This window comes from Babylonia areolata, chromosome 9, assembly GCF_041734735.1.
Source record: "Babylonia areolata isolate BAREFJ2019XMU chromosome 9, ASM4173473v1, whole genome shotgun sequence".
Taxonomy (NCBI): domain Eukaryota; kingdom Metazoa; phylum Mollusca; class Gastropoda; order Neogastropoda; family Buccinidae; genus Babylonia; species Babylonia areolata.
Window position 1 is genome coordinate 25145360 of NC_134884.1, and position 14768 is coordinate 25160127.

At 38.6% G+C, this 14768-nt stretch overlaps 1 protein-coding gene across 1 annotated transcript; it reads right to left on the reverse strand.

The window, feature by feature from the left end:
* Positions 1-2998: 2998 nt before the first annotated feature.
* LOC143286164 (uncharacterized) lies at positions 2999-13528 on the reverse strand. The gene is made up of 4 exons (XM_076593772.1): positions 13424-13528; positions 13010-13110; positions 12036-12175; positions 2999-8638 (listed from the first exon to the last, which is right to left on the reverse strand). Exons 1-4 carry the CDS (start codon positions 13459-13461, stop codon positions 8027-8029), a joined length of 891 nt encoding a protein of 296 aa, XP_076449887.1. The 5' UTR covers positions 13462-13528; the 3' UTR covers positions 2999-8026.
* Between the last annotated feature and the right edge of the window lie 1240 nt (positions 13529-14768).

The window sequence follows — 14768 nt, forward strand, 5'->3', positions numbered from 1 at the left end:
TTCTTTTATCTTATTTATTTATTTATTTTTTACATTTTTTCATCAATCAATCATAGATGTAAAATTCAACCCTTTCCCTTTTTTTCCCCTCATCAGTACTTTTCTTAGATGCCTCTCTTTTTGTAATACAGCCCATTGTTCTCAACGGTTTGATTGTTTATAATTGTAACCCCCTCACGCCCCTCCCTTTTTTATTTTATTATTATTATTATTATTATTATTTTATATTTTTCTTATTTATGTATCTATTTGTTTATTTTTTTTTTCTTTTCTTTTTTTTATTATTTTTTTTTCTTTAAAAAAATTTTAATTAATTTATGTTTTATCTTTTTTTATTTATTTTAAATTCTATTATTATTATTATTATCATCATCATTCTTAATCTTCTTCTGATTATCTCCCCATCCCCCCGCCCCCAGCCCCCTTTTTTCCTTCTTGATTCATTTTAAATATCTATTTATCTTCTTTATTTATTTATCATTGATTTTTATTTCATTTTTCTTATTACTGTTATTATTTATCATTTTATTTCTCTACTGTTGATTGAGTTATACAGTAAGTTAGGTTTTAAGGAACTAATTTTTTGACAGTAGAAGAAAATAGACAATTGCAATTATTTAGACTCATTGCAATCATTTAGACTTTTGGCATTGTGAAATTGCATCACAACATGTATGTCATGGCGTGCTTGCGTCATAATAGCTGCGTAAGAGTGACCCTGGTAACATGTGAACAACTTATCCCTTGAGGAAGGAACGTGATCGTTCCGAAAATTTGGAATATTTGACAGATTGATGTGTTTGTTTTCTTTTTTCTTCCCTCTCTCTCTCTCTCTCTCTCTCTCTATATATATATATATATATATATATATATATATAAGAAACTTATATGAATGACAGAACTTGGCAGGTTTTTTGTTGCTGTTTTAATCAGACAAATTTAGGACATGCTTGCTTTGTTGGATGTGTGTAATAATGATCTTATCTATGTTTTGTGACATGTATAATTTTCTTGATTGATGAATATTTATGGCAGTTTGGAATGCACAATAAATAGACACAAAAATATGTGTTAAGTATTGCAGCTATGGCAGTGTCTTAATGGATGCTTAATAAATGATAGGACTGGACAGTACAGGGTGAACTATCTATGGCTGAAATCACCTAGACCAGAATCTTAATGAAAAGTTCTTTGGTAAAACTACAACAACAACAACAACAAAACAACAAAAAAACAAAACAAAAAACGCTTGGTATTTACTGCTGTGTCTGTTTCATATGTACGATTCTTTTCTTCTTCTTTTTTCTTTTTTTTTAACTGGGTATTGGATACTTTTTTATATATATATATATATGTTTATTTTAAATGATCATATTCATATTGTCTGATGTGTATGATTTTCTCAATTAATAAACATTTATGGCAGTTTGAAATGCACAAAGAGAGCAAAAGAGTTGTGTACTTCTTCCATAATTGATAAAGTCTCATGTGCAAACAGATTACACATTTACACACAGCATAGGTCACTTTTGACCAATATGACATGGTGAAATGGATGCACACAAAATTCCTGCTCTACAAGTCACTGGTGGTCTCCATCCTCTTATATGGATGTGAGACATGGACACTGATGGCAGAAACAGAAAGAAGAATCCAAGCATTCAAAACCAAGTGCTTGAGGAGACTACTACACATCTCCTACAAGGAGCACAAGACCAATGACTATGTGCGGAACCTGGTCAGCAACCTTGTTGGGCCCCAAGAACCACTGCTGGCGACTGTCAAACGATGGAAGATGGCATGGTTTGGTCATATCATACGACATAACACCCTCTCCAAAACCATCCTGCAAGGGACTGTAGAGGGAGGGCGCAGACGGGGACGGCAGAGAAAGAGCTGGTCCGACAACGTCAAGGAATGGACCAAAATGACGATGCCAGATCTCCTCATGACAGCTGCCAACAGAACGGCATGGCGAGCTATGACATCTTCCTCATGTCCCCCCAACGACCCCAGCGGTCGAGGGAATGAGTGAGTGAGTGAGTGAGTGACTTGGTCAGAGACCAAGCTCTAAGTGCTTTACAATCGCAGAGAGTCATTTGCACAACAGTCTGCCTACCTGGGTAGAGTTGATTGACAGTTGCCATAGGGAGCTCATCATTTGTTTCCTGTTTCATTTGATCAAGTGTCAGTCATGCACATCCACACTCATACAGACAGGTATCATTTTATGTGTATAACCATTCTGTTTATTTGCTCCCACCATGTAGGCAGCCATACTCTGTTTTGGGGGTGTGTGCATGCTTGTTTCCATAACCCACCGAACACTGACATGGATTACAAGATCTTTACATGCATCCTTGATCTTCTGCATGCGTAGGTATGCATGAAAGAGGTTCAGGCACTAGCAGGTCTGTACATATGCTGACCTGGGAGATCGGGAAAATCTCCAACCTTAACCCACCAGGTGCGACGAAGATGGAACTCAGGAAACTCAGACAACAGTCCTGCTCACTAATCATCAGACCATCATCAATGGGAAGGGATACCGAGGTCTGCTGCTGTGCAAAATACCCCATCAATCAGATACAGTCTAAAGCACTTAAGTTTGAGGAAAACAAAACCTTGTGCATATATCATAGTATCTAGAAGTTGAATACAACACCAGCTGAAACATTTAACGTGTGTTGCTGGCGATGACTTTGGAGTGTTGTATTCTGGATACAATGATACATACACAACCTTTTGTTTGTCTCATAGTATTGACGATACAAGACCTATACACAACTTTTTGTTTGCATCATTGTATTGACAATACAAGACCCATTAAAACATTAGGTGTATATGTCACATACAAACATACTCAGTCATATTGAGCATTAAAAAAACCCAAAAAGCACCAACAAGAAGTTGGGGGGTGGTTTACCATTCACTCTCATCCAAGCTGTAAAGCAGCACAAAAACAAGACAACATACACACCTTCCAGAGAAAAGACTATCATATTTATATTTTTTTTATTAAGTTAATATTCACATTCAACTTTCCAGAGGTGGCACAGCACATCTCATAAAAATCTGAGGAAACAAACAGCACATGTATGCAACATACACATAATTCACTAGGTAACACCGGAGTTTTATGCCAGACATTAAATTAGATTAGTAGCCATAGAGTATTATGTGAGACATTAACCTAGGTTATCATCTATGCACATCTGAGCAAAAACATTAAAATCAGCTGCCTCATTAAATGCTGTCATGTCTGGTTAACCAGAAAGGCTGAGTAAAGCGGATAAAAACATCAACCACACATACCTACACCATGACGATGCCAAAGACTAAGTAAAAAGGATAAAAATGAAATTCAATCAAAAGTTCCAAACAAAGCATGACAATTCCCCAGTAAACAATCATGTGCACGTGTGTGCAGACACACAGTCACACACACACACACACACACACACACACACACACACACACACTCACACAAACACATACATATACAAGCACACACATACATATTTGTGTGTGCACGCACGCAGCACACGTGTGCGACACACACACACACACACACACAAGTATCAAACAATGTTCAAGTGGTAATCAACAAACCAACAAACACAATAAGAAAGTAAAATATCAAGGCTAATCATTGGTGACAAAGCATAATACTGCTTACACAGTTTCAGTATGACTACAGATGTATTCAATAAAACAAGGATTGAAACTCAAACAAGAGTTTCCAAGGGTCAAGAAAAATACCTGTATTTGTTCTGGAAAAAAAAATTGTGTACAATAATTGCCATTTGCACAGACACACAACAAACATAAACACACACACACACACACACACACACACACAGAGTTCAATATACTCTTCATTACATAGAAAACATGATACAGTTGAAAACCAAACTCACTCTGCCTCATCCAGACATCAATACAACCGACTTTGAATTTGGCTTTTAAAGCCCAACCGATAACTAGAAAGGCTCTTCAAACTCAGTTCATAAATAGCGTGAAGTGGTAATACAGCGTTTGAAAGTTTTCTTTTTACCTGCCAATTATTGTTATTATTATCAGATGTTCAGCAAAATGATTCTGAATGCATTTTGGATATTGCATTCTGATGGGTTTATAAAATTTGATTTAATAATGTTTTAGTCCTTTCCTATATCTTAAATATTTTTTTATGTTCATAGTAACTGTGTGTTTTACCTTCACAGGTTACTGCTGATTAACACGCAAATGTTGAGTTTACTGTCCTTTAGCAATGCATTATTTTTTTCATTCAATTATTGGATTTGACAATACGTTTAATTTGCAACACATGCACGCATACATCTTTCCTCACCTGAAGTCACTGTAATGAAAGTAAATTAAAGCTGAAGAGCAAGTGAACACAATTACAAGTTCAAACTGATATCAAAGGAAAATCAAAGGAGAGCAGGAAAACCAAAGGAAATTAGGCCATATGAATATTCAACATCAAAATATAGTATTGTAACTGAGGCTCATACATGGGCACACAATTTCCAGCTGGTGTTGTTTAGCTCTTACCATTAGCTCTGCACAGAAAGGAAAAATGTCACAAACATCCTCTGTAGGAATTTCGAACTGAATGATGTGAACATAGAAAATGTGTTGTGTACACTGCAAATGATGTTAGTTAGATACTGAAACCCACGTTAGGAACAATTTTCATGTTGGGTGTCTGCGATCTGGACAGCGAGTTTCCATTTTCATGTTGTGTGTCAGTAACTCAAATTCATAACACTTGACAGGTCAAGAGTTCTCAGCATGCACCCTTTATTTACCCTTGTGAAAGCTGAAGAAATGAGAAACACGGCATTGACCTGACGTTTTGTTTTCTTGGAGGAGTGGATGTTGTTACTGTATTTGATTTCACATCCAGTCTAAACAAAAAGAAAAAAAATATCCATTTTTACAAAACCAGGACTGATCCAGAACTGCACGTCCAGTCTAAACAAAATGAAAAAAATACCCACCCATTTTTGCAAAACCAGAACTGATCCAGAACTGCACGTCCAGTCTAAACAAAATGAAAAAAATACCCACCCATTTTTACAAAACCAGAACTGATCCAGAACTGCAAAGAGGATCTCATTGGCAGTCAACTTGTGTCTCACAGTCTTTTCACTACATTTCAGTCAAAGCGAAAAACTGGAAGACAAATTTTTTTATCACAGCAAAGTGTTCACAGCTTCTCTCAAGGTCCTCATCATTTCTTGAAAGTCAAGAAAAAAATATTTCATGTTACTGACACAATCTGGACAATTCACATTGTGGTCCAACTGATGTTTCAACATCACACATCCTCATCATTTCTTGAAAGTCAAGAAAAAAATATTTCATGTTACTGACACAATCTGGACAATTCACATTGTGGTCCAACTGATGTTTCAACATCACACATCCTCATCATTTCTTGAAAGTCAAGAAAAAAATATTTCATGTTACTGACACAATCTGGACAATTCACATTGTGGTCCAACTGATGTTTCAACATCACACATCCTCATCATTTCTTGAAAGTCAAGAAAAAAATATTTCATGTTACTGACACAATCTGGACAATTCACATTGTGGTCCAACTGATGTTTCAACATCACACATCCTCATCATTTCTTGAAAGTCAAGAAAAAAATATTTCATGTTACTGACACAATCTGGACAATTCACATTGTGGTTCAACTGATGTTTCAACATCACACATCCTCATCATTTCTTGAAAGTCAAGAAAAAAAATATTTCATGTTACTGACACAATCTGGACAATTCACATTGTGGTCCAACTGATGTTTCAACATCACACATCCTCATCATTTCTTGAAAGTCAAGAAAAAAATATTTCATGTTACTGACACAATCTGGACAATTCACATTGTGGTCTAACTGATGTTTCAACATCACACTTTCCCATTTAAAATAGGATTCCTCTGTTTAACCTGTTCACTGCCTACATGACAGATTAACCCTTCAGGCTGTAGTTGCTGCCACTGTGTCCACATGACAGGTTTGCTCATCATTGAGCTTTTCCTCAATTTTACTTAAGCCAGAAATAGAAACAGCATCATAACTATTGTCAGACCCACAAGAAGACCACATTTCTATCATGAATAAATAAGAACACGGTCATAATATTGCATGTGGTGTGCTCTGTGCCCCAAAGCATTGACCAGCTGCCAAACCAGCCAGCAAATGAAGCAGACTAGCACATACATATAGCAGACAACAGGGCAAATGTGGTCATATTTAAGCAAGCAAAGGTGGTTCTGATGACTCAGATTATACCACTGATTGTTCTGAGATTGACACAAAAGGTGCCACTGCACAAACCTGATTATGTCTAACCACCCCATGTGAAGTGGTGGTTGAGGTTAGAGTAGTGGGTTTGAGGAAAACAAATGCATGCCAAAGGATGGAAAAGGAAGGGGGACGGAGACAAAGAGGAAGAGAGGGGTGGTGGTTAGTGAACTGAATATTTTTGTACATTTGTGTACATTTTGGAATGGTTCCAAATTGTGTGTCATCTTGGTAGTTTTGATATTTCAGTTCAGTCACTGCACCTTGGATACCAGGACTTCATCTGGTGGGTTGCCTTTGTTTTGCATGCTTGTTTGTGCTGTTATTTAATTTTCTGGATGAAATATTCACAATGATATAGCTATGTTTTATGCATCAAGAAATGTAAAACTGCATCGCTAAAATATACTTTATTGATTACTCATCTCTAAATCATAATTTGTATATCCAGTAATTTCAAAATGCTTTCAACTGAACGCTCAATCAAATTCCTTTCAGAAAAAAAAATGGTTTGCTTACTTTGACAAAAAGTGTTGCCAGTACATTTTGTTTTGTTAATTTATACCCATTTTCATAGAGAAAATCTCATGGCAGCGGCCCAACAGCATGTCATGTTGCCCTTGCACTGAATGTGTTAAAAGCTAACACTGCACAATGAAAACCCTGTACACAACATGCACATGTCAGACAACTTCAAGCTGTTGGATACAACTTGCAGATTCAGATCCATTCAGTGACGGGCGCAATAGCCGAGTGGTTAAAGCGTTGGACTTTCAATCTGAGGGTCCCGGGTTCGAATCATGGTGACGGCGCCTGGTGGGTAAAGGGTGGAGATTTTTCCGATCTCCCAGGTCAACATATGTGCAGACCTGCTAGTGCCTGAACCCCCTTCGTGTGTATACGCAAGCAGAAGATCAAATACGCATGTTAAAGATCACGTAATGCATGTCAGCGTTCGGTGGGTTATGGAAACAAAAACATACCCAGCATGCACACCCCGGAAAGCGGAGTATGGCTGCCTACATGGCGGGTTAAAAACGGTCATACACGTAAAAGCCCACTCGCGCATATACGAGTGAACGTGGGAGTTGCAGCCCACGAACACAGAAGAAGAAGAAGAAGATCCATTCAGTTCACAAGAACATCAGTAAATACAGTGTACTCATCTCCCAGCTCCCTCTCAACCACCATTCCTCTAACACAGTTCAAACATAAGAATGTTGATATCAACCTAACTGATGTGCTTAGTTCTCAAATCTCATAAATCACTGTTCTGACTGCAGATATGCCAATTACACAAAACAGATCATGTGCTCAACACATACGTCAACCTACTCCATGCACCTAGCACCGTCTATAACTTGAATCATTCCATTTGATTTGCATAACCTGTACTTGGGGACTTTTGTGTATTATGAGTTTTTCAGTGTACAACTCAAGCTGCCCCTTTTGATTTTCATGCACAGTACATTCTTATCTTTCTTCTCTACAGCTTCTGCTCTGTAGCTGAACCCATTCCAGTTTGTTTGCTCAGCACTACTCCATAATACTGTGTGTGACTGGACCAAGTCCAAACTACTCTTGACTCTACAAACATGTCCTCAGATCTCAATAAAAGACACAGCCTCTGAATACGCCTCATACCGCAAGTTCAAGTTACACAACAGACTGCATGGTGCTACCTTGACTTAGATTCTATTTACAGTCTCATAGGTTTGAAGAACTCGACACAACCATACCACTGAATCATTCCATCCTTGCTGATGCAACAGTGCAGCTTCAGTTCCTCTTCTGCAGGATTTTCAAACGTTTCCACTGTCAAGGCGTCTCCGAAGCAAGTAGAACCATACGACAACAACGACAGTCTACGGACTTGATAGTCGGCAAGATCGCCAGTGAACTTCTTGTACTTGAAGCGGTTGAAAGCGATAGACATGTTGTCGAAGAGGTAGCGGACATACATAGGATGCCGGGTGTGGCCGCTGGTGTTGGTGTCGTTGTAAGGCACCACCAGGTGGTGTGAGAATGTTTGGCCCATCTCTCTTGGAGGGCTGGCCACCACCGGTTTTTCTGGGATCCTGGGAAGGAAGTTGGTGAAGTATGTGCGCCACCACTGAGGGACCTGTTCGACCAGCCCACTGTCGCGGTGTCGCAGGATATTGAGGCTCTTCACCTGCACAGAGGGTTTGAGTCGTCCGCCCACCATGACGGACATGCAGGTCGTGAAGGAGGTGTCCGCTATGCCAATTACGTTCAGCTTCACCTGCATGGGCGACTTGGGCGTGGTCACTTCGTAGAAATGGCGTCCAAACTGGAACACCAACAGCTACCATGATTTCTTTGTGCAACTGGGCTTTTACACACACATGTCAAAGTAATGACTTAATGACAAAACAAGGGAATACTTGCTGTTAGTAAGAAAAAAAAACAGTTTTGGATGTGTGGAACAGCTGAGTGGTTTTAGAGTTGGACTTGCAATATGATGTCCCTAGGTTCTATCCCACTACTGATGCCTGATGGGTTATGTGTGTTTCTGATCTACCAGATCAATGTAAATGTACAGGCCTGCATATGCCAATCATATCAAACAGGCATATTAATGATCATATAATCCATATCATTATTCTGTGGGCAATGGAACAGGAACATAAAATGTGAGTATACACCCTGAAAACAGAGCAAGGTAACCTAAACTACAGCGTATAAATGATCATTTTTGTAAATGCAAACTAATAAGTCAGCACAAGTGAATGTGATATTGAATATCAATACAAGTGAATGTGGCCCACGAACATAGAAGTAAAAAGGAGAATATTTTTTATTTTCTTAAATTATGAAATGATTATTGGAAATCTGAAACAAGACAAAGACATTTGCATTATCAGACAAGATCAGTTTCAGTTTCAGTAGCTCAAGGAGGCGTCACTGCGTTCGGACAAATCCATATACGCTACACCACATCTGCCAAGCAGATGCCTGACCAGCAGCGTAACCCAACGCGCTTAGTCAGGCCTTGAGAAAAAAGAAAAAAAAGAAAAAGAAAGTACAGTGACTCGCTCTTTGATGTGTCCAAAGACCAACTATTCCCCACTGCTTCTATCTTGCCTTCTAGTTCAAGAGTCCTTGACCTTCTCAACACTTAGTTGTAAATGAATTCCTTTTGCAGTAGAGAAACTATACATCATGCAGTTCACACTATGTTATTGTCCCAACTGGCAGCTGATGCCAATATTTGATGAGTTGAAAAATGAGTTTCAGTTTCAGTTTCAGTAGCTCAAGGAGGCATCACTGCGTTCGGACAAATCCATATACGCTACACCACATCTGCCAAGCAGATGCCTGACCAGCAGCGTAACCCTATGCGTTTAGTCAGGCCTTGAGAAAAAAAAAAAAAAAAAAAAAGGTGAATAAATAATAGATAAGCTTACATAAATAAATAAATAATAATTATGATATAAAAAAAGGTAGTAGTAATAATAATAATAATTAAATAAATAAGACAATGATGATAAATAAGCAAATAAATGTAAAACATGAAGACACACATTCACACATACACCCACACATGCATAACAGATATGCACCAAGCATGCAGTTTCACAGATATGAAAGCACAGTCAAATACATATAAACGTACATGTGCTCCAACACACACTACCCTGCACCTCCTCTACCCCCCTCCTCCACACACTCATTTCCAATCTACATATCACATCTTCCACGGCACACACACACAGATGAACACTTACTTGGACAAGCACACACACACACACCCATATCTCCCACCCCCCACACATATATACAAAGATATATATATATATATATACATTCCAATATCCTGTTGCTCCCACGGTGTAGGCATGCATACACTCACATACCTCATCCTCTACCCCACCGCTAAACATTAGTAGCAGTGAATACCCGCCCCTGTGAACAATCATGCATACCCGTATTTTTAATTGAATTTTTAACTGGTTTCAGAAACCAGTCACACAAAAGTCTCATCCGAATGACTAGCAATATTCTTTCTACAGAATTTTTGCCAAGATACACCACCTTTTGAAATTGTGGATCATTTAAAATTTTCTACAGTATATAACTTGGTGGCAGAAAAAAACATACTAAATCTATGTGATTTAATCTGTTATGGATTATTATTATTAAGTAATATTCATCTGCCTCAAACATATATATATAACGAACATTTGTTGTTAAATACCATTATTTATTCACTGAAGCAAATTTTGTAAAATAATAAAAAGAAACGAAAACAGTACCTAAATTATCTCCCTTATCCGGTCATGGGAAGGTGCGTTTTGATGACAAGAAGAAAACGGTCATAACGTTGTGAATGTTGCTTCTTGCCTTTTCTCTGTATTAACTAAAATTCTTTGGCTTTCCATGTGAACTATCAAACACTGAAGCTTCATTTGACTACAGGTTCTGTTGTGCACCTGAATGAAGATTTGATACATTTCAACTGCAGATTTTTCAGGTAAGGAGACGGCATGAGGGGAGATGAATAACACTACATTTGATGGTGTATTCGGCAGTCGAGGGTGATATATATTTGGAAAAAGAAAAAAAAAGAAAAAAAGAAAGAAAGAAAAAAAAAGGTGGGGTGGGGTGAGGGTTACAAATGGTATTACAAATTCAACCATTTTATCCATGACAGCGCAATTTCATGACTGTGATGTGCGCAATAAATCTAAATAAATATCATACTGGGAACAAAGTACTGTGACTCACTCTTTTATACACAATAGACACACACAGCATCAAGTCATTGCATGTAGGTTAAAATTGTGTGCCTCTGACTCGATAAAAATGATTGATTTGAAAGAGTCCATGCTGTTTAATTTCAAGGGATGTTGATATTCCTGTTCCTGTATTCCTCCCACATGTTCACATGCACATGCACACCACACACGCACGTTCAAGCACACACAGAGTAATGTGCAACAAACTCCTATCATTGCATATCCTATCCACTGCCTACTTACTTGCAAACAAAACTGTAATCAGATATTAAAATAAAACGTACTACACACACAGTAGATAACAAGCAAGAAGAACTGACACTAGATATGTCACATGCTCCCACCTGATGCTGGTTTCATAATGATTTGCACATATTTTTTCCATGTTTGCTTTTTATGTGCATGTTCATGTGTGTGTGTGTGTGTGTGTGTGTGTGTGTGTGTGCAAATTTGTACATGTGTACGTGTACATGCACGCACAAGTGTGGCTGACAGTGGTATATGAGCATGTGGGTGTGTGTAGGTGTGCATGTGCAAATGTGCATGCATATGCATGTGTGTGAGTGTGTGCATGTGCATGTGTGTGTGTGTGCGAGCATGTGAGCATGTGTGTATGTGTTTGAGTGTGTGTGTGAATGTGTGTGTGTGTGTGCATGTGCGAGCATGTGAGCATGTGTGTATGTGTTTGAGTGTGTGTGTGAATGTGTGTGTGTGTGTGTGTGCACATGCGCACACGTGTGTGTTTGTGTGTGTGTGTGTTCATGAATACAAGTGTGTATGTTGTGTGTGTGTTTATTCTAGTGTAAAGGTAAAAAATACATGAAAATCTCTGCTTCGCCCCTCCTCCCCCCCCCCCCTGCCCCCACCCACTCCCCCCCCTCCACACACACACACACGCCCCCCACACACACCCTCCCACACTTTGGCTGTTGGTTTCAAACAACTGACCTCCATGGTAAGTTCAGCACCGTATGTGCCAATGCCCTGATCATGAAGCTTGGTGTATTTCAGATAGGAAGTGTTGTTATAGAAGGCTGCATGCTCTGCTCGGCCAATTGTGTTCAGCAGACGCCAGACACTAGGCTGCCCTGTATCCCAAACAACAAACGTGTCAGACACAAGGAACATATTTCTAACGAGACATTTCTTTCACATAAATTATTTTCAAAGAAAAAAAAAAGAGACAAGACTACTGAGTTCAGAATTTCAATCATGTGCATTACTATATATGATCTATGTTTGGTTTCATGTATGCCATTGTGCAGATTCCTCCACAACATTTTTAGGTAACGTGAGTGTTAAATGACGAATGAATTGTATACCATGATTCCAAATGTCAAAATTGACACTACTGAAAGCTCATACTGACACAATGGATGACTGGCCTATTAAGCATTATGCATTAGTATTTTTTCATAAAGTGTGCAAATGCACCACAAAAACAATAACAATCAAATTTTTTACTGGGAACCTATAAATGATATTTTCTTTTATGCGATGTCAAAGTCACTGTGGAAAGCTATATATGAAATGCTAATGCCTATATAAAGAAATAATTAAGTGTCAAATGCATGAAAGAAATACAACCAGTGAAAGAAACAACAAAAATAACCCCCCTCAGTATATGAGTGTACACACTTGTCATCTATTTTACTAATCATTAAAAAAAAAAAAAAGCTCCCCCCGCCCCGCCCCCCCAGAAAAGAAGACCCCCCCCCCCAAAAAAAAAAAAAAACACCAAAAAACCCCAACAAAACAACAACAAACAAACAAACAAAACAACAACAACCCCAAACCACCACCACCACCAACAACAACAACAAAAGACCAGCCTAAGTGGGAGGTTTGATTCAAATGAGATTTCCCAGGCTTTAACTTTGAAATGATATAACTTGTCTGTCAGTTGTCATGTAAGCACGGACCTGTGTAGTCAATGTCGTCATAACGCAGACCAGGGAGGTTGACATGTGCCTCGTGCTGTTGCTTGTCCACCTCCATGCGCAGATTCAGAGATGGGTAAGCTCTGCAATGTCAGTGTCACATGTAACACACATGCATTGGCAAATTCACAGGTTCAAGTACAATCCTTTATCTTTGACAAAATCCAACATATATACTATAAATGAGTGTTACAGATGCGTGAAAAACTGAGTGTATGCATGCAAAAATATGTGTGTGTGTGTGTGTGTGTGTGTGTGTTTCACATCAAGGGGAGGCAAATAATGTTGTTGTTAGACTCGGGCACTGGTTTGCGCGGAATGTGCGCACAGTGAGTTTGCAGAAGTGCAAAAACAAGGTCTGGTCAACATCGTTCTAAACAAATGCTACAGTCTTACCGCAACAAGCGCTGCAGACGACTCCACGAACTCGTCATTCTGAATCTGATCCCTCTGCAGGTTTCGTGTTTATTGTCAGGTTCCCGACCAGGGGATGTAACTGGGAGCGTGTCGATACTCCCCCGTGTCGATACTCCCCCGTGTCTCCCCCGTACACACGTGTGTGTGTGTGTGTGTGTGTGTGCCAGTGTGTGTGTGTGTTGTTGTTGTTGTTGTTGTTGTTGTTGTCTTCTTCATCTTCTTCTTCAGTTTAGCGTCTTTTAGCCATAAGTGTTATTTGACAAAGATAGGGGGAAAAAGACGGCTACTGGTGAGAGACTTTTGAAAAGTAACTGTTCATGTGTGTGTGTGTGCGCGCGCACGCGCGCGCGCGCGCGTGTGTGTTGGATAATTATAATTGGTGAAATTTTGCTTAAAAAATGAGATTACAATAAAACATCCTTAGAACGAAATGCTAATCATAACAGTAAGCGAACTCAGTTGACTAATCAACAATGATTTGAATCGGTATGATTAAGCATTAATAAGCAATATAAACAGGAAAAAAAAATTAATTAACTGTATGATTTATTTAAGGCATGTGGTTTTGAGGGGTGGGGTTATGCGTCAGTGTTTGCATGGATTGTCACAGTTCATGTTTTCGATTCTTATCAGATTGTTCAAGTTCACACTGACACACACACACACACACACACACACACACACACACACACAGCGTTTTGCTGCTGTAAGATTCAGCACGGATAATTCATGTTACATAATTTGTAATACATAAGGCAATTAATCAGTTGTGTGTGGCAATTACCGCTCGTTGCATTTCAAAAACATATCTTTTCGTTTCGTTTTTGCTCACTTGTGTAAACAAAGTGAGTCTATGTTTTAACCCGGTGTTCGGTTGTCTGTGTGTGTGTGTGTCCGTGTGTCTGTGTGTGTGTGTGTGTGTGTGTGTGTGTGTGTGTCCGTGTGTCTGTGTGTCCGTGGTAAACTTTAACATTGACATTTCCTCTGCAAATACTTAGTTGTCAGTTGACACCAAATTAGGCATAAAAATAGGAAAAATTCAGTTCTTTCCAGTCATCTTGGTTAAAACAATATAGTACCTCTGGGATGGGCAAAAGAAAAATAAATAAAATAAAGAAAGAAGCCTAATTATATACAAACTGCATTTACTGTTATATTTATATTTTTTGTATTCTCTAAACTTGGCACTTTGACCTCTTATTCTGATACAACAACAAGAGGAGTCATTATTATCATTTTTTGTACAAGCAGGAACTTCTTTTGCTAAGCATGGATTTTTTAAAATTTATTTTGCAAACGTTTTGGTGCAGATAGTAAAAAAGGG